This window comes from Eretmochelys imbricata, chromosome 3 (genome assembly GCF_965152235.1).
Source record: "Eretmochelys imbricata isolate rEreImb1 chromosome 3, rEreImb1.hap1, whole genome shotgun sequence".
Lineage (NCBI taxonomy): Eukaryota > Metazoa > Chordata > Testudines > Cheloniidae > Eretmochelys > Eretmochelys imbricata.
This window is the reverse complement of record NC_135574.1, coordinates 106,007,137-106,020,098: the sequence shown is the minus strand read 5'-3', so window position 1 is coordinate 106,020,098 and position 12,962 is coordinate 106,007,137. Positions and strand designations below refer to the sequence as shown.

At 40.5% G+C, this 12,962-nt stretch overlaps 1 protein-coding gene across 7 annotated transcripts in view; it reads right to left on the bottom strand.

Moving 5' to 3' along the window:
* Window positions 1-12,962, bottom strand: part of LOC144262830 (coiled-coil domain-containing protein 28A) — a 72,925-nt gene that overhangs the window by 22,337 nt on the left and 37,626 nt on the right. For all 7 annotated transcript variants that reach the window (XM_077813119.1, XM_077813122.1, XM_077813121.1 and 4 more), the window contains 6 exons: window positions 9,102-9,191; window positions 7,065-7,279; window positions 4,662-4,809; window positions 3,277-3,350; window positions 2,389-2,545; window positions 1,357-1,422 (listed from right to left, as the gene is read on the bottom strand). In XM_077813119.1, the coding sequence (XP_077669245.1) occupies window positions 1,357-1,422; window positions 2,389-2,545; window positions 3,277-3,350; window positions 4,662-4,809; window positions 7,065-7,279; window positions 9,102-9,191 (750 nt within the window). The remainder of the gene's footprint in view (window positions 1-1,356; window positions 1,423-2,388; window positions 2,546-3,276; window positions 3,351-4,661; window positions 4,810-7,064; window positions 7,280-9,101; window positions 9,192-12,962) is intronic.

Below are 12,962 nucleotides of genomic sequence, written 5' to 3'. Positions count from 1 at the left end.
TCTTCTCCTCTTTAGAGGATTTAGAGGGGAGACTCTTTCATGAGAGGTTTTAAAAGTTTGTACTGTCCCTTTAAAAACTGATTGAGCATTGTCCTTCACCACTCCCTGGCCCAACCCCCTCAGAAAAGTGGGGAGGGGCCTTACTTCCCCATACCCTTATAAGACCCCTTCCCAGTTTTCTCAGGGATTTGGGCCAGGGAGTGGTAAAGGAAAGTCTGCATGCCTCCCTGCGGAGAATAGTATCCACTTTGACCTCCTGTGGGGATCCCTGCAGGCTTGATGGAGAGAGGAGGTATGCCCATCTGCCAGGGCAGGGGATCTGAATCACTTCACCCATATTCCCTGCAGTTGGGTTTGGACTGAGTGGGGACCGACTGCGTAGAATGATGAGTAAGGCAGAGCCACTGGAGACAAATGACTCATTGATATCAGGTCACAGGAGCATGGCAACTAAGGCCTTATAGGTACAACAGCTTGTGAGAAGGGAGGATGCTTTGCAGCCATCTCAGTGTGGATCTTTGTATTTTGCCAGCTGAGAGCAGGAATTTATTCCTCCAACTTTGCCTTCCCCCGGAACTCAGGAGACTCCACTGAACCTTTTCTGCTTGTTCTTCAAGCTTCCATGCCTGGGGAGAGGCAACGTTTGAAAAACCTACTCCTTAAGTCTATGTCACTGATTCTGGCCTGATCTCCATATAGGGAGCTTCCACTCATCCTGCTCAGCTGTCTTGGCCTGGACCTCACCCCCATGTCACCTGGGAGCTGGGTTTTGCTGCAGCCTGCTGTCTGTCCCGCCTCTGAGTGTGGAGGAAAGGTGCTATTCTTGAAACCCTCCTTACAAGCCTCAATATCTTTAATTTTGCACTGTGTGGAGGAGAAAAACCTTAAAGCCAATGAAGAAACAGACACTTAGGATTTTCTAAACAGTTTTTAGCTGTAAAACGGTACTCCAAAGGGAGTCTTGGAGCCTGCCTTGGGCACTGCTTGGAGAGACAGAATTCTGGGGAGTTCTTCCTGAGGAATGGTCCTAAGCCCAGCCTCAGAACCAAGGTCTGCCTTGGTTTCCAACTGGAGAGGGCCATAAAAAGCCTCTAAAAATCTCATATTTGCAAACAGATTATGCATGTGGAATTATTTTTATATATATAATATATATATAATATATCAGATTAAATTAGAGCCCCATTGACTTAGAATTTTGCCATTGACTTCAATGGGGCCAGAATTTGAGTGCTAAAACAAGACTAATAATGGAAGGACTACCTAAATTTGAACTCTCAGTGGGGTAGGTGCTGCTGTAAATCAGAGCTGAAATAAAATGCATTAAAGTGTTCGAAAGGAAAATGAAGTACTTACAGGACATCCCTGGATGATTCTTTGTGCATTTAGCATTTGCTCATCTTTGCTCATGTTTAGTTTTAGCTGGAAAATAAACTAAGATTAGACCACAAATAACTTCACAAAAGTTGGGAAAGGAGGAGATTGTGTTCTATGTAAGGGTCTTATCCAAATCTCATAGAAGTCAATGGAAAAACTCCCCCTGACTTCAATGGGTTTATAAGAGACCCTAATTTATTCGTGGGCAATTCTAGGTGGTACAGTGATATTTGAGTTAGACAGAAAATTGATTAAACTAAATTTACCTCAATGACTTTTGATCAAGAAAATAACTTACGTAAAATCTCCAAAGAAATGTAAACAAAGAGCTTGACAAAATCCTTCTGCTCTGAACTCCTGTTGGGTGTGTAGAGATTTTTTTTTTTTTTTTTGGGGGGGGGGGCACTTGCTGATGGAATAAATCTACCAGCTGCTAGGTGTTTCCTCATGCCTGATGAACCAGCTTAGCTTCTATTTCTACAGAAAATAGAGGAGGAGGAGTAAGGCTGTTGATGTAGTTGTTAGTAAGGGCCATCCACCAGGGAAGAACAGCTGCAATGCATAACCCCTCATCCCTATCATGTTCCAGCAGCACCTAACCATCTGAGAAAATCCCTGTTATGTGGGTGGTGGTCAACTGGGGACTCTACCCAGTTTATACTCCCTTTACACTGCTGTGCAAACCTAGGAGAACCACTGGATATAATCAAGAACCACCACTGGACATAATTGGGACTTTAAAAATGTCTTGGCTTCTACAAAGTCCCTCAGAAAGGACTATAAAGAAACTTGGGTCATGAGGAGAGAACAGAGTTCAGGGGACTGCCCTATGTCTCCTCCTGGCTCTGGGACTGGAGAGGGAAGCAGCTCCTCCCAGCAAAGTACCTGAGATGGAAGGCAACTCATGGTCTAATTCTCGCCTAAATCTCCTGGCTCCGTGTGGATGCCTCATAAGACAAAGCAAAAATACCACACTGAAAGGAGAGAATATAGACAATTGGGGTGACAAACCTGATCTATGTATTCCTTGTATTGTTTCATCATCTTGACTGCGGCAGTCAAATCTTCACGGTCAGCGTGTTCTGAAGGAGTGTGCAGTCTCAGAGCATAAAGAAGATTAAGATACTCTTCAAACCTTTTAGAAGGGAATAGCAGCAGCTCCTGTAGGCTATATTTTCACATAGATATAATCCATGTGTTAGCTAGGAACCTGAGTAATTCAGCGATACATGTATTGTAAGTTATACAGTGTGACTTCTAGTTGGGAGTGGTTTAGCATGACTCTTACTGATTCACACACTGGAAAGCCCTTTTTTGGCTGACCTGCTAAAGCTGATGCTTATGTACTGAGAGGGTCTTAGATCAAATATCAGCATGAAGCAATGTGCCACACACACACGATGAGTCTATCTGCTAGTTTGAGAAGTCTGTTAATCAGTTAAGTTTTTTCAAGTGTCTGGCTCTCAACTGCAAGAAATAACACAGCAATTGCTAATGGTCCGCTATGACACTGATTCAAAACCAGAGTCCTTTTCATTAAAAATATGACCAATCTGATCTGACAAACTTCTTCATAGTTTATGATCATATCCTTATGCTTTGGTAGAGAGCCCATGTGGAAGGCAAGAGGAACGTGTAGAGCCTGGAAAATGTCATGAATACGGAATCCATTTAGTCCAAGAAGAATAACAACTGTACAAATATGCTATGGGCCAACTCATAATCTCCTATGACTTGTGTATGTATTTGCACTAAGACTTCATTCAAATACGACTTTGTTTACATTGCTTTTAAAATTGAGTTGGGAGGGAAGTGGGTTGGGATACTCACAGTGGACCTGATCCAAAGCCCAGATTCTGATTTTCTGTTATGTCACAGTGTAAATACCATAGACCTTACCTCATCATGTTCGTAACGACAGTTTTATCATGTCTTTTCAGGAAGGCACGGAATAAAGGAATGGTCTCTCTGCACTGTGAAAGGTAGAGGTTTGATCATCAATATAAACTTGATTATCGGAGATCAGCTTACTGGAGATTTTTTTCTTCATACTGTCATTAAAATTATTTTGTATAAAGATTTTTACATTCTCAACTGTAACAGAATTTAGTCCAAATGTATCCTTTTAAAGCGATGTGATCCATCAAGAAGAGTAAATCAAAACTTTTAACATACCTCTCCCCACAAAAGTTTTTTTGTTTTTGGTCTTTTGACCCTCCAGAACAGTAACTGCAACAGTGTTGAAATCCCTGTTCTCAGGCTGGGCAACCTTCTAAACCTTAGAGAGAAAGCGAGCACAAATCTGCCTCGCTTGGCAGGAAGAAGTGAGGATCATGAACTTGATGAGCATGGCTCTCCAGGCTGAAGTTCTCCAACTTGCAAGAATGGATTAAGCAAGGGAACAGTGAGGCACATACTCTGGCATCTATGCTCAAGCAAACTTTGTTCCCTGGGTTTTATCACCAAGCCTAGAGTTGGGGGTTCAAATGGTGAAGTAGTAGTAATTTTGAGGGATAATCTTTTTTACATTTAATGGCACATATTAAAATGAAAAGGGGGCATAAATGGCTGGTTGTTAGTTCTACCAACATTAAGTGTCTCTGTAAACTCTAGCACTCACTCTTGCTGGAATTATGTAACAACTCTAAATGCCTCCATTGCAGATTTAGAGCAGGGCTAAACAAGAAAACTGGTGGCTACCAAGGTTCTATCTCTGTGCATGTGCCATGTGCTTTGAAGGCATGCTGATGGTTTTTAATTGGGAGACTGTGTGTGTGTGTAAAAACAATAGTCTTTCAATAAAGCAGACAAACATTTGTACGTACCCAACTTAGACACATAATAAGGATTAGCGCACCCATACAGCTATGTTTGCAAGCAAACCCCACCTTGTACGTGCATTAGGGTATATGTTCATACAAGTGACTGCTTCGGCATTTCTAAAATCTTCATCAGGAATGTACATCCACTACAGGTGTTAAATGGCAGATTTATTAAGGCAAATTTAACCCTATAAAGACTTCAAAGAAGCAGAGGCTAATTGACTATCATCCCTTTGATTTTCATGCAACTTCTGTAGTAGGACTGGTATTTTCCTGGGTTTTAGAATTTTGGCATACCAAGAATATCAATATTGGAATGGATTCCATAGAAAGAAACATAATTCATTAAAACAAATTCTTCTTCTACCAAATTAAGTGTGAATATTAGCTTGCATTTCCGACAAAATAAATGTGAGCATTAGACTGGCGTATGATGTATTTTCACAGTCATATAGTACTTACCATATCAATGGTTTTCAGAATGACACTGTAGTTGTTGAAGAAGTTTGTGTATGTTTGAAGCTGCCAGCCAAATTGAGTGAATATTTCACCCAAGCACTGGGATGGACTCCATTCCTGAAGTCTTTCTGTCAGCTCATTTAAAAACTGCCTGCATTTGAAATAAATAGAGAGAGATGTTTGTCTTTCCACAGTTTCCTGGACAAATTACTGTTTGGATAACTACATTCTTCTTAGTGTTAAAAATAAATAAATCCTGCTCTAGTTTTAATTGGATACAGTTTTCTCATTCTTGTTCTAGCGTGCTGTTTAGAGTTTATGTACGCTGTTAAACAATTGCCATGTTTTCATCCCAGAGCTGGCAGTGAAGTGATTTCTGTATATCTTATAAAGTGCTTTGGGATCTGTCTGGATGATAGTTATGATATAAATAGAAGTTCTTTATCATTTAAACCTTAAAAATGTGGGTAGCTTATAAAATCAGCCCTTTTTTACTGCCTTGAAAGATTTACAACGCTACCCTCTTTTAGGCTATCCAAAGTTTTGCATAAGGAAATGTATATATTTTTTCACTGATAGGATATCTGTTTCTCAACTACTGATGCCCCAGTTCCAAGTAGCTACCATAGGACCAATGAATGTGAGACTGTTGTGTAATGTTGGCCTGGGATCTATTTTTAATCATCTGAATTGCAACTAATTTTTTTTCAAACTGCAGGAATGGGAAATGTACACATAGAGCTTGCAAGGAAAATAAAAACATGATTATGTGGATTTTTCTTGGTAAGATTAATCGTATCTCAATTCCTGGCATATATTATAAAATCATTGTTAAAATCTGTACCTCTTGCATCAGTCTGAACACTTAGAATCTAGATTAATGGAACTTTCTTTGGTACTTTTCCTTTGTTTGCTTAATGCCGACATCTTCTCAGATGTTTGACAGATGTGTTCCAATGGGAGGGTGGGGTATTTTAGTTTGTTTTTTACATTACCTCAGCTTTGAGCTCTTATAGATTTTATTTATCCAAAGTTTAAAATAACTTTTCATCTTTTAACTATGTCAGTAACCAGATCTCCAGCTTACGTTCTTGTGATGTCTTCCTTTTATTATGTAACCATGTTTTACTAAGCTCAGTTTTCCTTGCAGTCTGTTCCAAATCATGTTGCTTGTTTAATTCACTATTTATCCTAGTCTCTTCCTTTCTGTTTGTAGACTTGCAATAGTTGACACTGAAACGGATTTTTTTAAACGTTACTAGAGTTGGGCATGAAGCAAAAACATGGAACTTATTCTGATCTGACCTTCATATTTCTATTGTGGGCAGAACCAAAACTACAGTAAAGAAAATTCTTGAACTTCAGGATTCAGAATCCAGATCCAAAGTGTGGGGTGTCCAACTCTGACCCACTAGAGAGAGGTTTGAGCTATGAACTTTGACTGAGAACTACAGTTCTGGAGTTTCGTTTGAGCCTCTCTCTAGCCCATGATTCTGCAATCAGATTTATGCAGAGAACTCCTGTGCCAGTGCAGAGCCTCGCTGACGTCAGTGGGGCTCTGGGCAGATGCAGGATATGTCCATTCACACATGATTCCAGGATCAGAACTCTCATTATTACTGACATTTCAAGCATCTTAAAACTTCAAAGGGATAGTTGTAGAATAAGAGTCCAGTTTCTTTCATCCTGTATATTACCATTGCTCTCAGACTGATAAATACCTAGCACTTACAGGGCATGATTTATTTATAGTTCTCAAAAGCCCTTTCAAATGTGGTAAGTATAAGATGATTAATTTAAGAAATATGGGGAAACTGAGGCAGAGATTGAGTAGCCCAAGATCACACCATGAGTCAGTGACAGAGCGGGGAATGCCCCCTAGACTCCTGACTCTTAATCAAGTATCCTGTTCTCTGGACTACGCTGCCTCCACAATATATAACTCTTTTTTATCTTAGTACTGTGCTTTCTCATCGGATTCAGCATTTTCTCAACTAGTTCTAGCCAGGCAGGATTTTATACTTTTGTATCATTCAGGGTGTAAAATCTATAGTAATTTCACCAAAACGGAAACAAGATTTTAATTTTTCATGTTGATGGTCTGGTCATATTCTGCAAAGCCCCGCATTGTGTGCCACTGTTCACAGGTAAGGTCAGTAAGTAATGATACCGTTGCTTTCCAAAAGCATCTGCCTGAAAAGTCAACCAAGATTGGAGGGATGGCTGCTAATTAAGTCCTATGCCTCAGTCAGGAGCGTAGTGTCCTATTCTGGCCAGTCTTTCTCTTTGTCACGGAACATTAACAGATGTTGATAACCTGTGCAGCAACGGCACTGTTTTGGCTTTTGTCTAACCCAAAACATTTAAAACTCTTAGTAAATTTAAAATGCAGCATATAGAATATACCTATTGAGTTGTAAGGCATCCAAGATATCAGAGAAGATGATTTTAACATTAGCATGACTTAGGATGGCTCGATTTGATGCTAATGCTGCTTTCAGTGGTGTAACATAAACATCCCTCACAGTTTTCAGTATGCATACATAGTTCTTCTCACTTGTCAGCAGCTCCCTGGCAAATTTAGTTCGTCCGTCTGCGGTGTCCTTCTCAAGTTTTTTATCCTACAATCAGAACAAGGAGAGTAAGTTAGAAGAGGTTATCTTTACAATAAAAGGCCTGGGGCTGGAGGAGGACCAGAAAACAATGAAAAAGGGACAGAACATAATACCTGCTTGCACCATTGCAATATGACCTACTGGTTTTGATACACCCAAGAAGAAAAACTATTGATGTTTATCAGTAATTTTTCTCTGTACCTCTTCCTTGCCCAAACGCACATACGTGCAAGTCCAACACACACAATAGAGTGCCCCAAACAGTTACAATGTCTCTCCCTCCCCCACCCCAGGAGAGAGGGAGGGAAATACCCTTGTCAACACTTTAATCTATATCCTAAACTTCAAAAACTCCGGTTTCATACATTTAATATTTTAAGGTCAGCAGCGATCACTGTGATCATCCATAGATCCCTCCGTGGATAAAAATTTGTATCTGCGGATATAAATTGGTATCCGTGGAACCACAGGACTCTCCCAGAAACAGTACCGGCGAAAGTAGTAGAATGTGGGGCTGCTGCTCCTCGGAGCCCACGCCAACAGCTCCTCCAGTGCATCTGTACTGCCCTCCCACTGCCCACTGGGGTGGACATCAGGCTCAGCAGCAGCTGTCCCTGGTCACGCTCTTGTGTTCAAGCAGTGCACACACTCCCAGACAGGAGATGCAGATAGCTGCGTGGAAGGGACGGGCAGGGCTGGGAGCGGGCCTGCAGGTGGTACAACCATGCCGGAGGAGCTGCCAGTGTGGGTCTCTGGCTCCTGAGAATGGTGGCCCCATGTTCTGCTCCTTTCACCGCTGCAGTTCCCGAGAGAGTCCTGTGGCCTGCAGATACCGATTTCTATCCATGGATATCTGCATCTAGTCTCACCTCCTGTGTAACACAGGCCGTGGAAATTTCCCAGAATAATTCCTAGAGCGGATCTTTTAGAAAAACTTCCAGTCTAAGTCTGAAACCCTGCTGATAATCCTGTCCCCACTGCGGAATCAACGTGTTTATTTAAAAAAAAAAAAATTCAAAGGTGGTTCGGGGGAAACCTATGTTTGAACAGAGAAGGCTAGGCAGCACTGCTTGAGCAAAATCGATTTTTCCCCTTCCCCATTTTCCTGGCAGCTCAGTATGTCACTTGCATAGGCATTCTTTTTTCATTCAAACTGAGATTAAGGGTGAAATCCTGGTCCCATGACATCAACAGGAGTTTTGCAATTTACTTCTGTGGAGCTAGGATTTCACCCGAAGTGTCTGATTTTGGGATTCAAACCCAGATCTCACCCTTAGTAGAGCATAATACCACTTTAAGGTTCTCAAAGAGAACAAAGATTCTTGTTTATCTAGAAGCATGATAATTCCCTTGATTACAGAACATAAACAAGACTAAGCTTTAACTCCAAAGAGGCAGAGGATGAACTATGTGTAAGGTACATGTGTAGTCACAACAAAAATAATATGAAGTGTTGCATCCCTTTCTAAGGTCTGCTTGCAAACTAAATTCCAACAGAATTATGATTTTTGGACATTCACATAAGGGGTAACAATTTAAAAAAAATACTAGATACATTTGTGCATCTGAAGAAGTGGGGTTTTTACCCACGAAAGCTTATGCCCAAATAAATTTGTTCGTCTTTAAGGTGCCACCAGCCTCCTCGTTGTTTTTGTGGATACAGACTAACGTGGCTACCCCTCTGATAACTTGACTAGATACATTGTCAGTATCTACTTTGCTGGAGTTTTTTCACTTTTCTCAATATTTTCCTGTAGGAAAGAAACTACAGGTCCAACATGTACATCACAGAAGACAATAAGGTATTACGAATCATTGATTTCCTTACCAACTGAGCCACTGCCTCAAATGTTGGTTCATTTGCTCTGATGCTGCAGTTAGGCTTTTGGCTCAGGGTGGCAGCCTCTTTTGCATCCTCCTGAGGATTAAACAGAAGCTTTTTTTCATACATCATTTCATAGCTTACTAGGATTAGTATTCTATAGATAATTGGCACTATAGCATCTATATAAGAAACATTAACTAGTGATGCTATTTACTGTGTTTATTGTTGAGTGTTTATGCTGTAACTCGGTCATCGTAATTTACATGAGCTTGACTTCACCTTGGGATCTCAGCTCAGGAGGGGGATATATTTTCAATTCCCCAAACAAAAAGCAGTCCCATTCTTGCAGACTTACATGTGTGTGTAACTTTCAGCACATGAGTATGCATGGTGACTTCCACAGGACTCCTCACATGCTTTAAATTAAGCATGTGTGCAAGTCATTATAGGGTCAGTGCCACAGTGAGACCATTATCACAAGAGTGCCCACAAAGCCTTTTTACAAAGCCAGCCTGTAATTGGTGTGTGGTCAGAACCCCTGTGCCCAGGTGGACCTCAGTGGTGTGGCTCCACAGGGCCCAGAGTTTTGCTCATGTGCAATGAATTGCAGGGCTGGGGCCTTAGCTTGCTGTTTGCTGTTCTATGAAAGTTGTGTACTTTGCTTTGCTATTCCCTGAGAGCTAACCAGATCCTTCCTGTTGGCTATAAGTTTTAAAAAATCACATGTGGTTTTCTGTGTATGTATTCTTGTGTTGCTCAAATGCTTTCAGTCCATACATTAAATGTTGGTGTTAGCAGTAATTTTTTTAAAATAGGAAATATAGTGGTATTTAAAATATTTATTCTCATGTCAGGTTTTTATATATATATATATGTGACTGCTGTTTAGTATTTGAAAAATCCACTGTTGAACTTGAGCAGTATAGTTTATGCACAAATGAAAAATCTAACTTCATAATGGCCAACTTCATGGGCTAACAGAAAGCTAAATATGTATTTATGTGATTGGTCATAACAGCTGATGGCTCATTGGGAAATGTTATTAACTTTGGAAATCTTAGTGCACTAAGACTATTCCTCTGGGTAACAATCCCTTGAGATAACATACTTAAAGCTCTGCAGCTCTATCATTAACAATAGATGTCTTTGTTTATCATAACTTTGACAGGTAGTGTTTATTCTAGCTATGAAAATCAAATTTAGCTTCCAGTGCTCAGGCCCCCTTTTCTCCAAGCAGTTTCTTGAGGATCTATATTCCTCTTACTTCATTTATAAGCAGATTAAGCACTAGTTCAACCGGAGCAGTGGATTTATGATGCAGACTAATGATCCATTAGGACGAAAGTGAGGTCACCAAATGTATATTATTTTGTGACCTAAAACAGGAACTGACGCTAGACCTCAAGAATGGAAAGGTAAGCGCATTAACCCACTGCAGCTGCTAGCCCCTGGCTAGTGAGCTGCACTGAAAGAGGTCACTCTTCCTTAATGAATGCACCAAGATTTGTCTTCTAGTCACCATATGTCAAGCTCTGTCTGCTAAGCTCTCTGTATTATACTTCCTCAGCAGGAAAAAATGTTGGAAATTCCAAAGGATTTTCCTAAGTAACCAAAAATAAAATTAAGATAAACATTATTCAAGGTCAAAATGGGTAAATTTCACACTAAAATGGGTTATCATGAGGTGCTAGTGGGATAGTGTGTTAATGGCTACGTCTTTATAAGCAACAGTGTGTATTTATATGGGGATGACACGCCCCAAAGTCAAGACAGGTTGAAATTTGGGGAGGAGATTCAGAATTTCAATCCCTGTGCCAATGGTGGCTGAAGATCTTGTAAATTCAAGTCTGGGTGGGCTGAAGGAGAGAGAGGAGGAGACTGGGGTTCATGCTGACTGATCCAGTGGATTTGACTTGTTAACACTTATTGCATCCACAAGGGATGAAGATAACTGGGCCTACAAATTTACCTTAATTGTGAGCTCAGCTGTAAAAAGTGAGTGAAGTGTCACAATAACCTACAACCAAAAATGATGATAGGAAAATCGAGACAGACTAAATTAGTTCAAATCAAAAGGCCCACTGATATAACTCAGACTGTGTTAAGATCACACCTGGTAAACAAGGAGTAAAGGACTGGAAATCAATGGACCAAAGTTGATGCTTGGGAAAATAGGCCTAATTGCTGGACAAAATAATGAAGGGATGGGATATTCCACATATCACTCCCTTTTGGGGTTCTTAAAGAGATCTTAGGGAGAAAAAATTACTACTGAAGCGAGCTTCACCATCATGGCTGCCACTCTCACCATCTCCTGGGACTCTGGGCCTTTGTCATCCTGATCCTGAGAGATGTCCTGTCCTGACCTGACCAGACCAAGTGACACTGCTACTTTCCACTGGCTCTATTCCAACCCCACTTGGATGTAAGATTTCATCCCCCAGCCCCTCATGTGTCTTTTTCCTTCCCTACCTTATTTCTTCTCTTTCCTATTCCTCTCCTTTTTCCTTCTAGTTAGAGTCTGGCTTAGCTGACCAAGACTGTATATTTTGCAACACTGCTGTAAACCTGTGACCAGAAAGAGGAAGATAAAAGCAATCCCCTAAACAGCCCAATCTGGTACAAGTTTGACGGTTTTTGAAGTGGCTGATTAGACCATGGGCTAAGCCTGTTTTTTTCCAGCAGTGAGGTTGCAAATGAAAATCAACACCAGAGAGAAGCTTCAGTTTCTATTTTTGCTATTCTGTTCTTTTCTCTCCCCTTAAATGTGATCCGTCTGTATAAAATTTCTTTAGGTTTAAGAACATGTGTTGGAGACCCTCAAAAGCCATCCGAAAAGGATCATTAAGAGCATTTAGCTTAAATCTTACTTTCTTTATGTCCTGCAATACTGCCAGTATTCACTCTACCATGACAACCGACTCCCTCCTGGAATATGCCGCTGGTGGGAGGGGTAATGCATTTCTGACTGTATGGCACAGTTTGGCAAAGGTTTTAATATTACCCTATTCAATTTGTAATGAAAAATAGTATTTAAACCCAACAACAGAATTTTTCAACACCCTGTACCTCTGCTCCATTTTACAGGAGTGCAGGAAAAATTATTTAATAAATTCCAACATTTTTTCCATTGGTGGCATGCTACGCTGCAAAGCAGTACTCTGGCATGCCCAGATTTACCACGGTGATATAATTATGATAGGTTTTGTACAAAGTATGCCTTGTGAGGTATCATTTTAAAAGTCTTGATCTGTTGAACATTAATATCCTGTTGGAGTGTATGTGCTATCATTGTGTGTGAAGTTATGAAGTTTTACTATGTGTGTGTTACTGAAATGTTGTGAGGTTGGGAACACCCACAACCAGCCTTTCAGGTGCAACAATGGAGCAACCAGATGCTGCTGATGGCCCATTAAAGTAATCCACCTCACAACAACTATCCTAGGGACTATTGTATACAATAGAGACTTCTCAGAGAGAGCACCTAGACAATGGAGACTGCTTGACCCATAGAAAACTATAAAAGAGGGGAAGTGACATCACTTGGCCTCTCCCCCCCCCACAACTCAACACCTGGAAACACATCTGGAGAACAAAGACTGAACTGGGGAGATAGTACCAGACTGGAAAGGAGAATCCCAGCTTGTGTCTGAAGGAACTATATTATCCAGGTGAGACACTGCTTGATTCAAATCCTGTCTAGTTTTATAAAACAGATTGCAATTTTACTTTTATTTCTTACGTAACCAACTTTGATCTGTATGCTTACTACTTATAATCACTTAAAATGTTTCTATAGTTAATAAATCTGTTTTATATTTTATCTTAACAGTGTGTTGACATGCCTGGAAAATCTGCTTAGTG